Source organism: Falco biarmicus, chromosome 13 (assembly GCF_023638135.1).
Source record: "Falco biarmicus isolate bFalBia1 chromosome 13, bFalBia1.pri, whole genome shotgun sequence".
Taxonomy (NCBI): domain Eukaryota; kingdom Metazoa; phylum Chordata; class Aves; order Falconiformes; family Falconidae; genus Falco; species Falco biarmicus.
The window spans coordinates 11,509,109-11,526,237 of NC_079300.1; the positions used below are offsets into that span (position 1 = coordinate 11,509,109).

The 17,129-nt window shown below is 45.4% G+C and overlaps 1 protein-coding gene across 2 annotated transcripts in view; it reads right to left on the reverse strand.

Annotated features, from left to right (window-relative positions):
- DIS3L2 (DIS3 like 3'-5' exoribonuclease 2) overlaps positions 1 to 17,129 on the reverse strand; it is a 195,990-nt gene that overhangs the window by 61,858 nt on the left and 117,003 nt on the right. For both annotated transcript variants that reach the window (XM_056358435.1, XM_056358436.1), the window contains 2 exons: positions 11,985 to 12,092; positions 7,858 to 8,091 (listed from right to left, as the gene is read on the reverse strand). In XM_056358435.1, coding sequence (XP_056214410.1) covers positions 7,858 to 8,091; positions 11,985 to 12,092 — 342 coding nt within the window. The remainder of the gene's footprint in view (positions 1 to 7,857; positions 8,092 to 11,984; positions 12,093 to 17,129) is intronic.

Here is a 17,129-nt window from a genome sequence, read left to right on the forward strand (position 1 = left end):
GCTCTGAATTCTCTGATCTTAGCTATCAGCTTCACGTTTGGGACACATTCCATCACACTAAGACACCACCTGCCACGGATGCCCTCTTTTCCCCCTAGAGATGCTATTTGGCACCGTCTGAGGTCCCTGTAAGCAAGTGACCCCAGGCTGCCTACCACACAAGCATGGGCAAGACCCATCAGTGTCCCGCTATCCCAGAAAACTAAGAGATGTCTACTTCACGTGTGAATTTGGAGTACCTGCAAACACTTTCAACCCTACCTGCACGTCAAGACATGATAACTGCCAGCTCACCCCTGCCCCCACAATAGCTGACCACCAACTGGATTCAATCGATAGGAAAAGCCATGCAATTCGGAAGGTATGACTAAGTCCTGCCCACTGCAACTCCGTCCTATGCAAGCAAGAGAGACTCCCATGGGACAGCGGCACACTGGCTCGGCCCTGGCACGTGCAGGCAAAGCCTGAGAGCTGAAAGGACTGGGGAGAGGGACCACTTGTGAAACAGGATGATTCCTTCTGTGTTGCAGAGACATGCTGGCCACAGCTCAGCCCTTCACGCTGCTGTGGCTTTTTTCTCTGCTCTGCACATGAGAAGTACCCGCTAGGAACTGGGATAGAAAAACCTGACCTGAACTAGGCCAGCAATAAACAGCAGAAACAAAAAAGCACCAATTCTTATTCAATAGCTGTCAGTAATAAATGTGAGAGGAAGAGAACGGTCAGCGTTGGCCTAAGGTGTGGGATTTGGCCTGGGAATTAGAAAAGGCTGTCCTGCCAGTTCTGCCATAGACTCACTGCATGAGCTCAGGCAACTGCTTCACCTCTTCGTGCCATTCCCATCACCTGGAAGGATGGAGCCAACCTCCTCTCTGATACTTGCTCTTGAGGCCGGCAGACGAAAGAAGCTGCTGCTGTGTCACAAAGCATCTCAAAATTAAAGCATAAGATCCCTTCTTTCTTGGGAAGTTTCTGAGCTTGCAGGTCTGTGGAAGATTTAATAAAACTCAAGGGTTAAGCTGTTCAGAAGAAAAACACTCATACATGACTGGTGAATTTGAGTATCTGAGCTAGTGGCTGGAATATTTACTCCAGGAAGAATAAAGTCATAACCAACTCTTGCATTACTGATGGTAAATTAATGCCAGAGCACCACTGTGTGGGGAGCTCCTTCCCAGCCATGTTTGCCCAGACATCTGGCTGCGGTGGCTCCCAGCACGATGCTCTACAGCCGAGCCCGGTGCTCCAGCGTCCGACTCCCCCCTCCTGCCAGAGCCAGCTCGACCACTTCACCACCTGCTCCTGCTGGGACACAGCTGCTCAGCTCTAAAAGAATGATTGGGGAACGGCAGGACATGTGCGAGGACATCAATCCTACTCACACCCCTGGGAGGACTTCATTAAAATCCCAGGGCAAGACATTATATTTGGAGGGCTTTCTACTCAAAATCCTGATTTAATCAAAATATTTTAAAACCTACTGGCAACGCAAGAAGAAAGATGCTCAGCCAACACAGACCCCATCCATAACACGATCCCACAACTCCTCCTTCCTGTGCACGTCCCCAGTGCATGAGCAAACTGCCTGACCTGAGCCATTAGCTGTTCCTGGTGACAACGGTGACATTTCATGTTTGCCTGCGAAGTACCATATCCCCCTGCGATATTGTAGGCAAGACATTTCCAAAAATCATTCCTACTTCATTAACACACCTTTGCAAATGCATTTCGATTACTCCTATGGGGAAGCGCAGTATCCCCCGGTAGAAAGGATTGGCCTTACATGCTCATTTTGATGTATTAACTGAGACGATGCAAAAGACATAAAATCCCCAAAGGAAATTAATCTCCAAATATATCCAACATCTCCCCAGCTGCCTTATGTATCATGCAGTATAAGCAACTCTCCATTACGATCGTATAGCACCTGCTGTCCCCATTCTGGATATCAGTGATGTCTCTTTAACCAGACATCAAAGAGAAGGAGCAGACAATGGTGGAATTGTGATAGGAAGTGAATAGTGAAAGCTCCTTAGTCTGCATTTCCATTTATCTTACAGCACCGAACGTACAGACCACCCTGCCTCTGCTGTCACATTCATGTACTGTTGCTGTAACAGCCTCTTTAGGGAGGTATCATGGCAGTTTTCAGGATCTTATAAATGAGCCTATTGGATTTTCTCTTGGGCCAAAACAAATGCCAAAGCAGGTACACACCTCAACCTACCCTGAGGAAACCAAATCTGAGATGGATTTGGTACCAATGTCAAATCCTAGGTGATGAGCACCAGAACTTTCTCTCTGAAACTGGCCAAAAAAACAACAAAGTGATACTCCCCAAGAGATGCAGCCAAGAGTCAGTTTGGAGCAAAGCCATTTACAGCTCCGCAGAAAGGTGCATGCATTGAGAGTGTGCAGGGGCAGCACATACAGCAGCCATGGCCAGAACACCTGAGGATCGCACCACGGAGTCCTCAAGCCAGGATGGCCTTCCTGCCCCAACAGCATTTTAAGACATAAATTCAGACCATACTAATAGGGAAAATGTAGGCACATTCAGTTAAATGATGTCTATACAACATTGTAGCCCTTTGCTCTCCCATCCAAAGAGTTCTTCCAACCCAAAGTGCCTTCAATTCATATATGAATATATTGCATCTTGTGCACAATGGCTGTTTAACCATGGTAGAAATATGTACTACTTCCACAAGAAAAGACCTGAATGCTTACTATACAGATATGAGGCAGGAAATACGACAAAACAATTTCCCATAATTATTTCCAGCAGTCATTCATATTGGAACATTTTAATGGTGGTAGTAATTAATCTGTGGCTCTTGAGATTTCCAATTAAATGGCATTAGCAGGAGCAACTGTCTAAAAATACACGTTTCTGTCCTATCACACTAGCCACAACTAAATATGAAATTTCCCAACATAGTATCACACCCTGCGTGTACAGTGTCCTTCCTCCTCCTCGTTTTCCGTGTGTGAATGGCTTGAGTCAACTTCTCAAAGCTATTTGCATCAAGTAGGCAGAGGCAATTCTGAGAGCTTCAAAGACTCTTCAGAAACGGTTAATACATCCAGCATGCCACATACCTCAGTGTTTTGGAGCTGGCATTCTGAACGCATTCTGGTGTTTGGGGTCTTTGTGATTGTTTCCCTATGTTTCCTGCAGCAGAAATACTCTAATACTTCAGGAGTCCCACCAATCTTTTAATTAAACAAAGCTATTCTCAAAGATCACTTACTTCCTTATCCCCTGCAGCCACGGGACAGGACTGTAGGTAAGGTCTCCAGCGTGGTACAGAGATATCACAACACAATTTTTACTACCTTTAAGTTACTCAAAATAATAGAGACCCACAGGGAAAAGCAACCCTTGCTCAGGCAATGAGGCAGTGATACGGCATACAGGCTGCGAGCAAGCAGAAGTGAGACCATTTCACTAGCAATTCAACCCTTAAATTTGCGTAACATTCTCATCTTTGCAATTTTTATCCTTTTATTCTTCCCTTTTCACACACACACCTGCAAAGCTGAATGCCTGTTGCGCAGAAAACAAGGAGAGAAGCTATTTTAGCAAACAATTCAATGCTATTAACTGGTTTAACACAAATGCACTTCGGGTTGTTCTCACACTGAACTTTGGTCAATGCCAATGTTTTGAGCACCCAGGTGTAAGTGCGCTGGCAAAGGCAGAATCACCGGCACAAAAGCCACTGCTCAGCTCACAGACAGTTGTCATAGAGACAGATCAGCATCCCGGGGTATTCTCATTTTAAATATGCACAGAAATCCTTTTAAACCTGTCTTCTTGTAGGCATCTGTCCTCGTGATTCATTTATAAACTGCTGAAGCCAAAAAGAGAACCATTTATCAGCAGGTCTCCTCTAGGCAAGCTGGAGCTAAGGAGCTTTTCTGCAAACGATGGTTTTTGTTGAAAGCAAGTTTCTATCTGATTCTCTGGCTAGTGTTTCTAAAAGCTGTGGTTTGGGGAAGTGATCCAGCTTCAAAGTAACCTGGCCAGGAAAAAAAAGGAAAGTTGTGGGTTGTGCTCACTTTGGTTTTTAAACCAGGTCAGATCCCGGCTCCAGTTTATAGTGTGGGTGCACCACGAGCTGTGAGAGGACAGCACAGGGGTGGCATTTCATGGTCCTGGGCAGGAAGGAGTGTGGCGGGGGTAAGACAATGTAAATATCTGAACATATTTTCTCAAAGTCACAGTACCAGGCACCTCTTGCCTTTACAACTAAAAACTGCAGCTCTAAATGAGAAGGAAAAGAAATACATTAATCTCTGTCTGTGTGGACAAAGTTTCATAAGCTCCTTAGCTGCTGAAGGTGCAAAGACTTTAAACCTCTAAAACTCAGTGATCAGCTGCCTTCTGGAGCTAGGAGGCTGGCAGGCAGCACAGGAAACCATATTCTATGGAAAAAGCCCCAGAAGGGGCCTATGCGGACAGCAAGATCCCATGGAGTGACAGATATGCAGCTCTGGTTGCAAAGAAGGTCCACAGACCCAAGGTCCAATGCAGCAGGATTCCCCTACAGACCTCTGCAGAGGCATGAAAGGAACCGGGGTGGGGAAAGAGCGACAGGTATGTAGGTTGCCACGGCCTGGACTGAACTGAGGCAGGAATTCAAAATTCAGCCCCAAAGAGACACATATACTGCCACTGAATCCACAAATCCTAAGCTTTCAAGACCATGTGCTACCTCTGTAATTTGTCTCAAGGTCTTCTGCGTGACCCTGATATGTAATTCCCAAGTCATTAAAAAAAATAAAATGTATTATTTATTTGTTGAGCTACGGAGATTCCTGCTACTAAAATTACTGCTAAAAGATGAAACCATGGGTGAGCAGATGCTGCTCTCACACTAGGTCATACAAATTCAGCAGCAACATTCAAACAGAAAACATTCCGCTCACCATGGCACAGCCAGCCTGACACTGCTGCATCTTACTGGAGCCATCCGATGCCAGCTGCAAGGAGTTCCCCGGTCAGCCAGTATTTCTGCTGTTATAAATACATGCTCATGAATGGCTTCATCTGAGAGATGTTCTTAGTTTTGGGGAATAAATCCTAAATTATATGGATACTATGGGCTAGATCCATATCATTCCAAAGAGGGAACTGCAGCAGACAGGGAGCACCACCCCAAGGCCAGCATAGCCAGTGGCAAAGCAGGATGGGAGATTCTTGCCCCCTTGGTTTTCTTAATAACAACAGGAAGCACAAGAGCATATTACACTGAAAAATGGCAGGGTGGAAGTAAGAAAAAAATCCGTCACTGTTCAATCAGGAGTGACCCCAAGGCAGAAGCTCTCAAGCATAATGCGATATATAGGAAGAGGGCTCACATCCCCTGGAAAAAAAGAAGCACAGAAGTCATCCATGGCCAGCCACCCCCTCCCTTAAGACTGTGGGATGATCATTTCCTTCAGTCACATACTTATTTGTAATCTGATAATTCATTGCCCTTAGCTTCCTGCTGGAGTTTGTCTTCCATTGTTCAGGATTTACATTACTCACAGGAAATCAGTGAGAGGTCCAGTGATTAGAAAGGTGTGTTTTCCATTCGGACCCACCCTTGCTCGCTCACTTGGGGCTGGAAGTCGGACCCAGCGCACAAGTGCATCCGTGGGAACTCAGGGAAGCAGGGGAGCAAAGGCAAAGGGACTCATCTCCTTCTATTAAAAGCTGCAGATTGCTTTGTCCAGCCATACACCGCTGGCCACCTCCACACACCTGTCCCTCACATACTGTTTGTACTCAGGCCTTACCGTAACTGCTTTCATCATGTGCTGGGAGGGTGTAGTTTATGAAAATACAACTATCAAGGCAGTACTTGAACAGAGTAAGTACGGTTAAAGTGTCCCCTGCACTAAAATACACTTCCTTCTTGAAGACCATTACTTCTCGCTGACACTCTTGCCAGCGAGAAAGATTCTGCACAGGACAAAGTGCCACTTGTGAGATATAACTCACTTTATCACGTTGATTAGGAACTAGGCTGAGCAGGCATCAGCCCTCTCTGATGCCCTTAGCAGTGGCTTTTAACCTGGGTCTCACAAATGATGCTCCAATATGTTCTCTTTAACAGCTCCTCTGTAACAGCAACAGAGCAGAACAAAACACCGCTAATCTTTTATGGGGTATCACCAGAACAGGATGCTTCCCTAGCCAAATCTTCCCATTGAAAATGTCACAGCTGTTTTAAAACATATTTTCCCTGAGGTTAGTTTGATAACAGGTACTCGGGCACACATGGTGACTGCTCAGCACTACACTGTAGTGACTTGTGGAACGCAGCTGGTGACCTTTCTGGACCACAGCTCCCAGGCACTGTGGACTGCTGTTCCAGCCCAAACCTCTCCAAGGCTTCCCAGTTAGCTCATCAAGTGCAAAGGCTGGATTTTTTATGTTTCTCTAGCATTCAGAGCGTGCTTGGGAACAAAAGCCCAGCTTATTAGCCATTGTGTGATAAACCTCAGAAGGAAGCCTCTGTTCTGAAAGAGGTTCAACAAAACTCTGCATGACTTCAAAGTGGGAGTCTGATTTCCAAAAATTATTTGAATATAATTCTAAGAATTATTTCCTTTGAGCAAGGAGGGACCTTGAGCAAATGCCCTTGCTCCAGGGTCACTTATATGTGTCTAGCCAGTCCTCCAAGTCCTCCTACAACAGATGTAGGCAAGATGGCCTCGGGCACCACCATGCCTACAACAGTAAGTTTACCCTAAAGTATAACCCCGATCTCCTCTACTGGAATTCAAGATACAAATGTGTCATCTTGTCCGTCTTAGACATGGGTAAAAGCACATTGCCCTCCTCTTCACAGCAGCTTCGCCAGACTAAGCCACGTGCTCTACTGGGGAAGGTCACTGATTACAGACACTCCTTGATCTCGTTGCTCTGTAATGATTTCTCTAAAACTAGACTTTCCTGCAACTGGAGACCACGCTACAATGCTGAGTAAAATGTAAGGGTTACAACATACCTCTTGCATACAATAGCCCTGTTTACATATTTCAGTACGCTAGCTTTTTTCTCAGCAATACCCTTACGCTGACTCATGCCCATTTTGCACAACGGAACAATAGAGCTTCCTTATGTTAGGAAACCATTTTGTCTCCTGCTCAGGAAAGCCACTGGGTTCTACAAATTACTGGAACCTCCTACCCAAAAAAACTGTCCGAAGCCATCTCAGAGCAGCTGAACCTCAGATGCAAAAGTATTTTTGCTGTGATAATCTAAAATATCTGGATCTACTTGTAAAATAGAAGTGACACACACCACAGCTGATATAAGATTATTTAAATCACCCCAGACAGAAAACCCCCTTGCTAGTATTTCTTTCTCTGAAACACACCCAATACTTCTAAGTACTAGCTTAGATAACATTTAGTCATCTTCCCTGCACAAAGAATTGCTACGAAAGCTGTGGAAAACATGAGTATTGCAAGCAGAGAAACAAATATGAGGATGAGCCTTTCACAGTGCAACGTGCACTAAGGGTATCTGAACTGCCTGACAACGAATGACACCGTCATGATTTGTTTCACTGTATGAGTTACCCAGTCCATCAGGCTTTAGGATTTTGAAAAATGCTGAAAGATGAACCACTCCTTGAAAATCGGGGACTTTTTCTTTCGATCCTACTTTACTTAGTGCTTTTGGTACTTAAGTTGATGCTGCTCTTGAGATGCTGGCACACAAACCTGCCTTTCTATTCCAGCTGTGACTTTTCCCTGAAGTGTTTTTAGACTGATCAGGAAATTCTTAGGGAGTACAATGTGAAATTGCTTCAGTGGAGCAGAAGCCCCTTTCAGGGGCTGGACTACACTCACCTGGTCTAAGCGCAGAGCACCATCAATGAAGCGCTGTTTGCGGAGGTGCTGGGCAATTTGATGAAGGTTCAGTACAGCTTGCTGGATCTCGGCTATCGAGTGTTGAGGGGAGACAGGGGGTAGTTCTTCAGGTGAGAACACCTTCCCAGGGCTTTCAATCATACGCTGCGCATGGTCGTAGCTTAGCTTCACACAGGAGCAGATGACTGTCCGCCCAAACCACTCATCAAGGATCTGCAAAATTGGAAAGTCATCTGAGGACTTACTCTTCCACTGTACAGAAGTTTGGGAAGTTGTACAAACACTGGAAGGAACACCACCAGACCTCATCACTGACTCTGATCTTCAAGTGAAGATCTCCTCATACCGAGACTGCCAGGCCTTTTGCCCATATACATTCTTTAGTGTCTGGTAACATGTATATGCACATTGTATTGTGCATATACATAGGGAACTGCTTGGATTTCCCTGTTCTACCTGGTTTCCCTCTTTCATAGAGCTCAAAGAACTACAGCCTGCTCGGAGTTGAAATCAGGCAGTTGACTCAAAGGTTACTAGGTGCAGGAGTGGCAACAGGCAACACACACGAAAGAAAGGATCTCCTATCCAAACCACAGCAGATTGTATTCCATCTCTTTAATTAAAGTGTGGCTAGCAGGCCATGAGGGGTTGGCTTTAAAATACTGCTTTCAGGACTACTGCAGGAACCCCAGTGTCTCACTAGCACTCGTGATGTGTCTGAGTAGGACTTTGGTGGGTCTGGAGAAGAGATGGCCCCTCACTGACCCCTTGTTTCTCTGATCATGCCTATGGTCCTAGGCCCAAACTCAAGCCAGGAACATTTCTGAGCTTCCAAAATATTTTGGAATCTAGAGGAAAATAATCTATAAATCACCTATAAAACTATTTTATTTTAAACCAGAAGCCACCCCCAGATGCAAAGCATCCACTTTCCACTCCTGCAACAGCTCTAACTTGTGTAAACTGGACAGTAATGACCCCGAGAGATCTGTTATTAATGTACTCAATAAACACCTTCTCACCAAGATTGCCTGGATGCACTGAAGACATGTCACATAGGTAAGGAATGGAGTTTGAGTGCATCCTGACCCATGCAGTCCAGTAATCCCTCTGTGTAGTGAGCAGAACTACCAGATCCAGCCTTGCTGCAGCAGGCTAACTTCACTCTACCCACCATCCAAGTATTTCCTGGAAATGCCCTCTGTCTCTGCCTCCAGCAGCCATCCAAGCAGACTTTGGGTAACCATAGCCTTGTGTCCCTCGTTTGGAAACCCCACCAGAGGAACAGGCTAGCTCTTCTTCTGCAGGCAAAGCCGCACAAGGCTGGCCGGCCCACATACCAGTGGCTGACAGATGGGCAAAGCAGTGTGGAGAAGCTCCATTTGGGGGTTGTGAGCTGGGACTTGAAGATTACAACAAGCAGCCCACAAGACGGGTCTGCAAGGTCTCCCCCACCACAGCAAACCTGGCGCACCCAGACTCCAGACAGACTACCAGCATCTGAGACGTTTCTAGGGTTATGTTAAGGCTTCCCCCAGCTTTGGCTGCTTTTAAGAAAAAGCTGTAGTCCCCAGCACACCATGTGATGGCAGCCAGTGTGGCTCAGCTGAAACCCTCCCATTAGCACAGTCCCTGGTGGTACGGGTCTCTTGTCAGGGTGTGACATAGCTGTGCAGGAGGCTGAGGACTTTCTCCCTGCAAGGCAGTGTCCGTATGACGTTCTGGCTCATGACAACAGAGTTTTGAGCCTTGAAAGACACATTGTTTGTATAGGTTGTTTGAGACTGAAGCAGTTTTTCTTCCTCACTGGTAGAAGGAACCAGCAGAGCTGTGCTTAAGACGTCAGCAGGCAACTTAAAAAGAGAGTTGCATCGTTTGTTTTCAAATATCTTTCTGTTGACTGCATCTGAACAAGAACGTGCTACGCTGTTCCTACAAACGCCCAGCTCTGCTTCTGAAGAACAGCACAGATGCAACAATATGGTTAACGCCTCTGCCTCTGGAAAGTCATTTTAGATACATCATGTCACACTATCCCACTGGAGTCCACCAAGCTATGTGGAGCTGCTTAGGCAACATTTTGTTACACTCTATGAAAACTAGAAGAAAAAAACTCCAGAACCCAAAAGCAGTAAAACCAAGAAAGCGCCTGTCCCCGAGAAAGATGATTGGCGTCATTTTTCTAAAAGAAACAAGAATTTAAAATCCCAACAGTTTATCAATATTCATAATCCAGTGAGGAATCTGCATGGCTTTTCCTTGGTAGATGCATTAGCTCTATACCTATTTGCTTTGGAACAGTAACAATGGGAGCACAGAGCATCTCTCACCTCTAGTAGGGCTCTTGCGCTCTGCTTTGCAAGCTCGAGGTTACAATACTGCCAGGCACGCGGGGTGCAATCGAGTGCCCTTTGGCCTCACGTGTGCCTCACCAAGGAATGTCCTGTCCTCGATGTTGGTGTTCTCAAGGCGGTCCACCACCAGCTGAGGTTCAAAGGCTGTGCTGGGGCCTTTGACTCGCCTCCCTTTCACCCAGCAGAGCCTGGGAGAGCATGTGATCCTGCTTACACTGAGATTAGGCCATAGTAACACCTAGAAATACAGGAGACACATTCTGTCCCAATTCAAGACATAAGCTCTTAGAAGAATGCCCTGCTGGGCAAGAGCCCTACAACCACTTTTCCTCTTGGAAGGAGTAAATTCTTCTCTGGCTTTCACTTGATATTCAAATCAAGTGACCTCAATTAAGACTGCAGTCCTGAAAAGCCTCCTGGGAGAAACCAGTTTGCTGAGCTGGCCCCAGGCAGCCTGCTTTCCAAGGGGCACACCACTGCTCCTCCACAGAGCAGCTTCCCAAGCAGGCAGAAGGCAGATGCTGCAGCTCCTCTATTTTCTCACTGGTCAGACAGGGCTGGCCTGAACACTGAAAAGCAAATAATGTATATATTGCAGGGGACAAGAGATAAGATTTAATTAAAGGCTTATTTTAATTAAGACTTGACTATTAGCCATTCAAAGACCACTCAGAGTCAATAAAAGTCTCGCCAAGTAGCTACTATTAGAAAGCCTCATGAGTAGTCATGCTGTCGCTATAGGAAGTGGAACGCTTTTCAAATAAACAAATAAAACCCACCTCAGTGCTAGGGCAGGGACTTGCTGGAGAAATACAGGTATAGGACTGCAAATATATTTTGCTAAAGCACAAAACAAGATGCAGTAATCTTTAGAGCAGCATGGACAATAATAAGGAAGTAAAGTTAATCTTTGTGAAAAGTTACCTAATTGGCACAAGAAATACCCTCCACAGAGTTGCGCATGAGTACGACACTGGTTAAAAAAACAATTCGGAGTAGAAATAGTGTACTTCACATATATTGGAGAGTCCTCTGACAGCGGCAGTCTTTAGCCCTCCTTGATTAGCAAGGTGACCCTGTGATTACCAGAGGAGATTGTCAGGGTTACAAAAGAGTGTGGGAGAGGAATGAAGACCTGGGGAGAGCTAGCAGGCAGCTGAAGGCAGCTTGCTGCACTGATAGCCTCCAGAACTGCTCCCTGGAAATAACAAATGCAGAGGATGGAGCTGTGCCTTTGCTGAAGAGCTATCACACTTTATTTGGATCCATGTGATTTGCAGCTCTGAAGAAGAATGAAATTGTTTACCAGAGAGACCAGAGAGGCCACTGAGGGATACTGCCCACATCCACTGCATTGCACAACTGCCTATGAGCACAAGGCAGGGTTGGAGTCAGGGGGAACTCCTTTTCCCACCCAAAGCATTAGCTTTGGGTTGCTGCTGGAGATAAGACATTAAATGGATGGGTGACCTGGTAAGGAGCAAGAAATTCTCTGTTCCTGAGATTCACACAAATATTCTCCGTTCCCCACCATGTTGTGAGATTATTCCATTTGGAAGTTCCACGGTATCTCATCAGTAAGAGAAGATACAGGGACAGTTCTACATCCTCCAGTACTGTTCACCGACAAGTCCTTTGCTATCCACCCGAGTGTTATAGGGATGGCATTTTTATCACTCTGTTAGCAAGAGAAAGGGCCGGCTAACCAAGGGAGGACTGGTTAGCAGGATGACTGCCTGCTGCTTGAGGTACCTTGCCTTCTGGAGTCACCTTCCACATCACAGAGAACGTCAGTCTATCTTGCATGGGATTGAGACTGCATAATTCCTCACAGAGCAGCTTGGGAAGCATTGGAATCACCTGGAAGAGAACAGAAGAGAGCCTTGATGAGATATGGGCTTTTAGTAGATACCTGTCTGTGACCAAGCTTCCTTAACCAGTTGGTAAAAGACAGGCTTAACTACATAAAAGGAGAAAATGTATTAAACCTTCCGGATCACATTCTCTTTGGCAGCAGTGGCTACATCATAGCTCTGAGATGCATCACCCACGCCAGAGCTACATCACACAGCAAACAGTGTGCTGGCACGGACTGAAAAAGTAAACCAAATCCTCTGAAATGAGAAGTCAGACACAGCTAAGGCCACCAATACTCACATCAACCCCATCCCTCAGCGAGACCAGAGGGAGCTGCCAGTCTCCAACCTGAGAATCATTCCCAGTGCTCCCTTCCAAGGAAGGCAGTAAGCATCCTGGTGCATCCTGCATCCTCAGCTATGCAAACACTTCACCCTGCAGCTTTTAAGGTCACAAAGTTTGCTCTGTTTTCCACTTCTTTCCCCTGTCATTTCAGCACTGGGAAGAATGAGGAAGACTCAGGACATCAGGAAACTTGAAGAAACATGGTCCTGGCAGCCAGGAGCTGAAGAGCTTGGATTTGGGAACTGTTTCTTGCTTTGATACTGAACACTGTGTAACTAGGTAAGTAATGCAAGTCTGCTCCCTGCAAAGCACAAATGAAACTCTCCCGTGCATCACAGGAGTGGTGCATGGCTTTAATTACGATTGAGCCATGCTTTGCAGCACAGACAGGAACATGTAGACGTTGGTGAGATAAACAAAAGCACCTGTTTTATGACTATTGAACATGGTGTTTGCAAACAGAGGGACAATATTTTACTATACTTAACTCTGTTTGGACAAAATGTCAGCCAACAGAGATTTCTGGCAGGGATTTTTTTAACTGTGTCCTAATTCCCTACAACTAATCAATATTTCTGCTGCTGAACATTGAATTAACAAACCACAAATTACTCACTTGACTACAGCAACAAAGCAAAAGCTTTGGAGCATATTCACAGTAGAGCAAACCTGAGCAGCTCCAAGTGTTTCTACCATCCCTGAGCTATTACTCAGGGGAAGGCTGCAGTAAAGCCAATATTTAGCAGCTGTTTCATGAAGCAAACCTAATTATTAGAGTTTCACATACTTATTTCCCTTCTCCTTATTTACATTTGTGAAGAGGCCGTCTTAGAAGAACCATGTTGTTTATTTTGAGTAGCAATGTGGGCTGGTGCTTCCCAGAAGAACATAGAGAAATGCTCTACTTGGTTGCCATAAAATATTTTAGCTATCTAATTTAGTTTTCATTTTGATTGCTCTGTCTACCACCCTGTAAATATAGCACAGCAGGAAGCCAACTGGCATGCAACTCCCAGCTCTTCCAAACTCCGTGACACCTATTTGGTGATTTCAGAGATAACTTTATCTACCCAGACTCCAGGGGAACAACTGTTACTTACAACGGTAAGAAAAGAAGTCTCAGGTATCCATTTTCTCCTCAAGTGCATACACTTCATATTTACCTTTCACTTTGAAGGAAAGACTCTTAAAATATTTAATCACATTTGTGGCTTGGCACCAGACAATGGCTATAAATCCATTCTAATTGCAGCGCATATTAATGCCAAAAGGTTAACTGTACGGTCTGTGATTGTCAAGGAGTCACTTACAACATGAATCAGCAGCACTGGTTCAGCTGGAAGGTCACAAGGGCACAGATTATGATAAGCCGTTTCCCGCAACACAAAGGCCGTCAACTCTGTTATTCCAGTTGTGAACAGTATGTTAACAATACTGGTACATTCATAACTCACAGAATCAGTACGTGAGCTCTGCCATGCTGCCAGGAAGGACCCACACCACAAGGTTATAAATTTAGCAAAAGCGGTGCCAACCCATACCAGAAAGCGAGACAAAATAGCTTTATAGACTATCGGAAATCCCTGCCTGCCTAAGATCACCCATGACCACCGTGAGACCCTGAAGTTCATGTCACAGTGAACAAAGTGCTAGTAATTTAATAAAAGCTCCCATGCCCTTTTCCACCCAAATTAAAAGCTGCAGTTACTAGGTTTTCTGTCTCTCCCCTGCTCTGTGATTGATTATCTGGCGATGCACTGTACTTATTGAATATTTCTGTGCTTTAACACATCCTCTTTCCCTTCACACCTCCTGCAGCAGTAACAGTCTGCTAGAAAAATGCCTACATGAAACACGAAAGCCCATCCACAAAGAATAGCCCAAACAAAACAACAGGATGCTTGTTTTAAGTGTACTTGAGCAGGATTAATATCCGATTCAAGAGGCTATAATTCTATGGAAGGGCTTTCGGTGATGTGAAACACAAGCAAAGCTTTAACTCAGATCATGATTACAGCACTAAGCACTCACCAAGCAATTAGCTATAACAAACCTACTGTGAAATAGGGAAGCATCAACCCGTGCTACCCTTGTTTTACAGGAGAGAAACTTTAGGCAAAGTAACTTAACCCAAGCCTTGGGGGAAGTCTTGCAGGAGAGCAAGAATTCAGTCAACCTTTTCCTGAGCTCAACAAATACATATATAAGACATTGTGACTTTGCACTGAGGATATTTCAATCTTGCCTACCTGACTGAATTAAAAGAAAACACCTGTGTTCAGCATCATGGCAGTCTTGGTTAACTGCCTCCCTCTGCTTTGACATCGATTCCTTTTCACACTCTACACTGAGAATAAATCAACTGTCACAAAGCACAGAAGTTTAAGTTATAAATACACACTTCCTTTCTCCTTAACATGATATGGTCACAGGCTGAAAGGATTCTTAGTAGTTGCAAGCCCAGCATTTAACATACAAAGATGTCACAACTGCGTCACGCTTGGAGAGTGAGATGTTTCAGGAGTTATCCCAGGGGCTGCCCAGAAGATACTTTTGCAACAGGATTATCTCCATCTCTTTTTGAAGGAGACACAGGATGAGAGGAGATTTCCCTAAGTAAGTCTTTAACCCAGATTTGCAAAATATCAGGGTTGCATAGCATCACCTCAAATAATCCCAAGGTTGCCCAGCATCTTTTAAATGCTTTGCCCTTCCCGTGACTGTCTGCCAAGAGAAACCAGCGTCTGCCAGCTGCCATGTGGAGTGCCACAGCGTGCAGAAATCCAGCTAGCTGACACACTGCCGAGGCTTATCACCTCCAGCGTGGAGTGGTTTCCTTAGCTAATTGCTAAGGAAGTGCCTATGTTGGGGATCACATCACTCAGCTTTATTTTACTGCAGGTAGAAATAAAAGTCACCTGGGCTTATACAGGGATCATAAAGCTGGAACAGGGGGGTGCATAAATGTAGCTGAATCTAGAAATGCAGTTGGAAGGACCCAGCAGGGCTAGAGGAAAAAACTTTCATAATGAAAAAAAGGACCTACAGCCCCCAGGAAATCCTTTCTAATGAATGTATCATAGAAACCAGGGCTGAAGAAAGGCTTGGGTGATGAGAGCTTGTTTGGTTTTCATCCCCCTCTATCAGTCAGACTAATAAAAGACATAATCTCTCCCCACAAGCCTAGCAGGGCGCAAGAGGTACTGGAAAGGGCAGTTCCTTGAGTGAAAGGCTCTGATATCCACAATGCTCACAGCCGTGGGTCTGCATTTCAAATCAAATCACAGGCAGAGGATTTCTCTCTCCCTATTTCCAAGTCCTACATGTGAAATCTCCAGCACTGCCGTACACCGCTTGAGACTCAGTGCTCTGGCATTGCCCACAGCCCCCCTCTGTGCCGTCAGCTCTCCCCGCAGGCAGCCCCACATCCCAGCACACCAAAGCAGTGGGCAGCAAGGGAAAGCCAAAGTAAGAGAAGGCACCACCAGGGCTGGGGGGTTTCCTATGCATCATCATCTCAGTGTTACAAAACACATGGACCTGTGACCAAGGCCAGCCACACTGCTTAGCAGCTGGCTCCTCTGCAAGCGGATTTGGTTTGGACACAGGAAGATCCAACCTCCTGCTTGTGAGAGCCCTTGGTTTTGTTTTGTCTCTTCGGCTAATAAAGTGCTTCCAGAAATCATATGTGAGTTTCCAGCCTCAGACTCATTCCTAGGGAGCTGGGCAGTGGGAGGTAGCAAATGCATGCTGGGATGATAAAACTCATGTTTCCCTTCAAAAATCAGAAACTTCTGCTGCAGCCAGGACCTACTTACTGACCAGGTTCAGAGTGGGTTAGCCAGTGGCTCGCATCAATGGATTTGCTGTAGCAGCTTTTCAAGGAATGGAAGGGGAAGATCAGTCAGTCAAAGGGAAAAGGGAACAAACTCTGGTTAAGAATGACCCCTTATTTTCACAAAGTCACGTGGGCAGTTTTAAACAACCCCATTCTGCTGGCATCTTGCTCCGGCTGCCCATTCACACTTGGTTCGGGCTGGTTACAACCACCACTAACCCCCGAGGTGACGCCTTCTCCCACCACCAGCCCGATGGGGAGGGATTGTATTAACAGAGAGTTTCCATCAGCTGCTCTCCCCAGAGCTGGGAGGAGGACACTGAGGTCCAACAATGGGGTGGGCTCAGCAAGCTGCTTGCTTATACACTAAAAGAGACTCAAAGGAAATAAGCAATTTGTTTATGAGCCAAGATTTCTGCTAAGAGTTGTATCAACACTTCCATGAATTCAGATTTTGAGCCACTCTTTATTACTCGGCCTGAGATTATCAAAATATCAACACCCTGACAACCTGCTGGTGTCAAAAGTGAGTGTCTCAAAGTCCTTGGACTCAATGTGAAGACAGGCTTACAGTTCCGATCTTTGATCTCCAGTATAAAATAGGACCAATAAAATATTATAGGGATTTATGGCTGACCTCTCACTCGAGCTGCTTCACACCTAAAATAACACTATAAGATGTGCCAAAAAAGAGGAAACTGTTTAGGTTTTCTTGCTTCTTAAAACCTGATACACTCTTCTTTCAAAAACTTTTGACTTTTATTAAACAGACCACTAGCAATTACACAATAACTCCCCTTCTGGATATATGGTTCAGGAAAATTAAACATGTGGCTTTATTTAACTTCTCTGGGAGG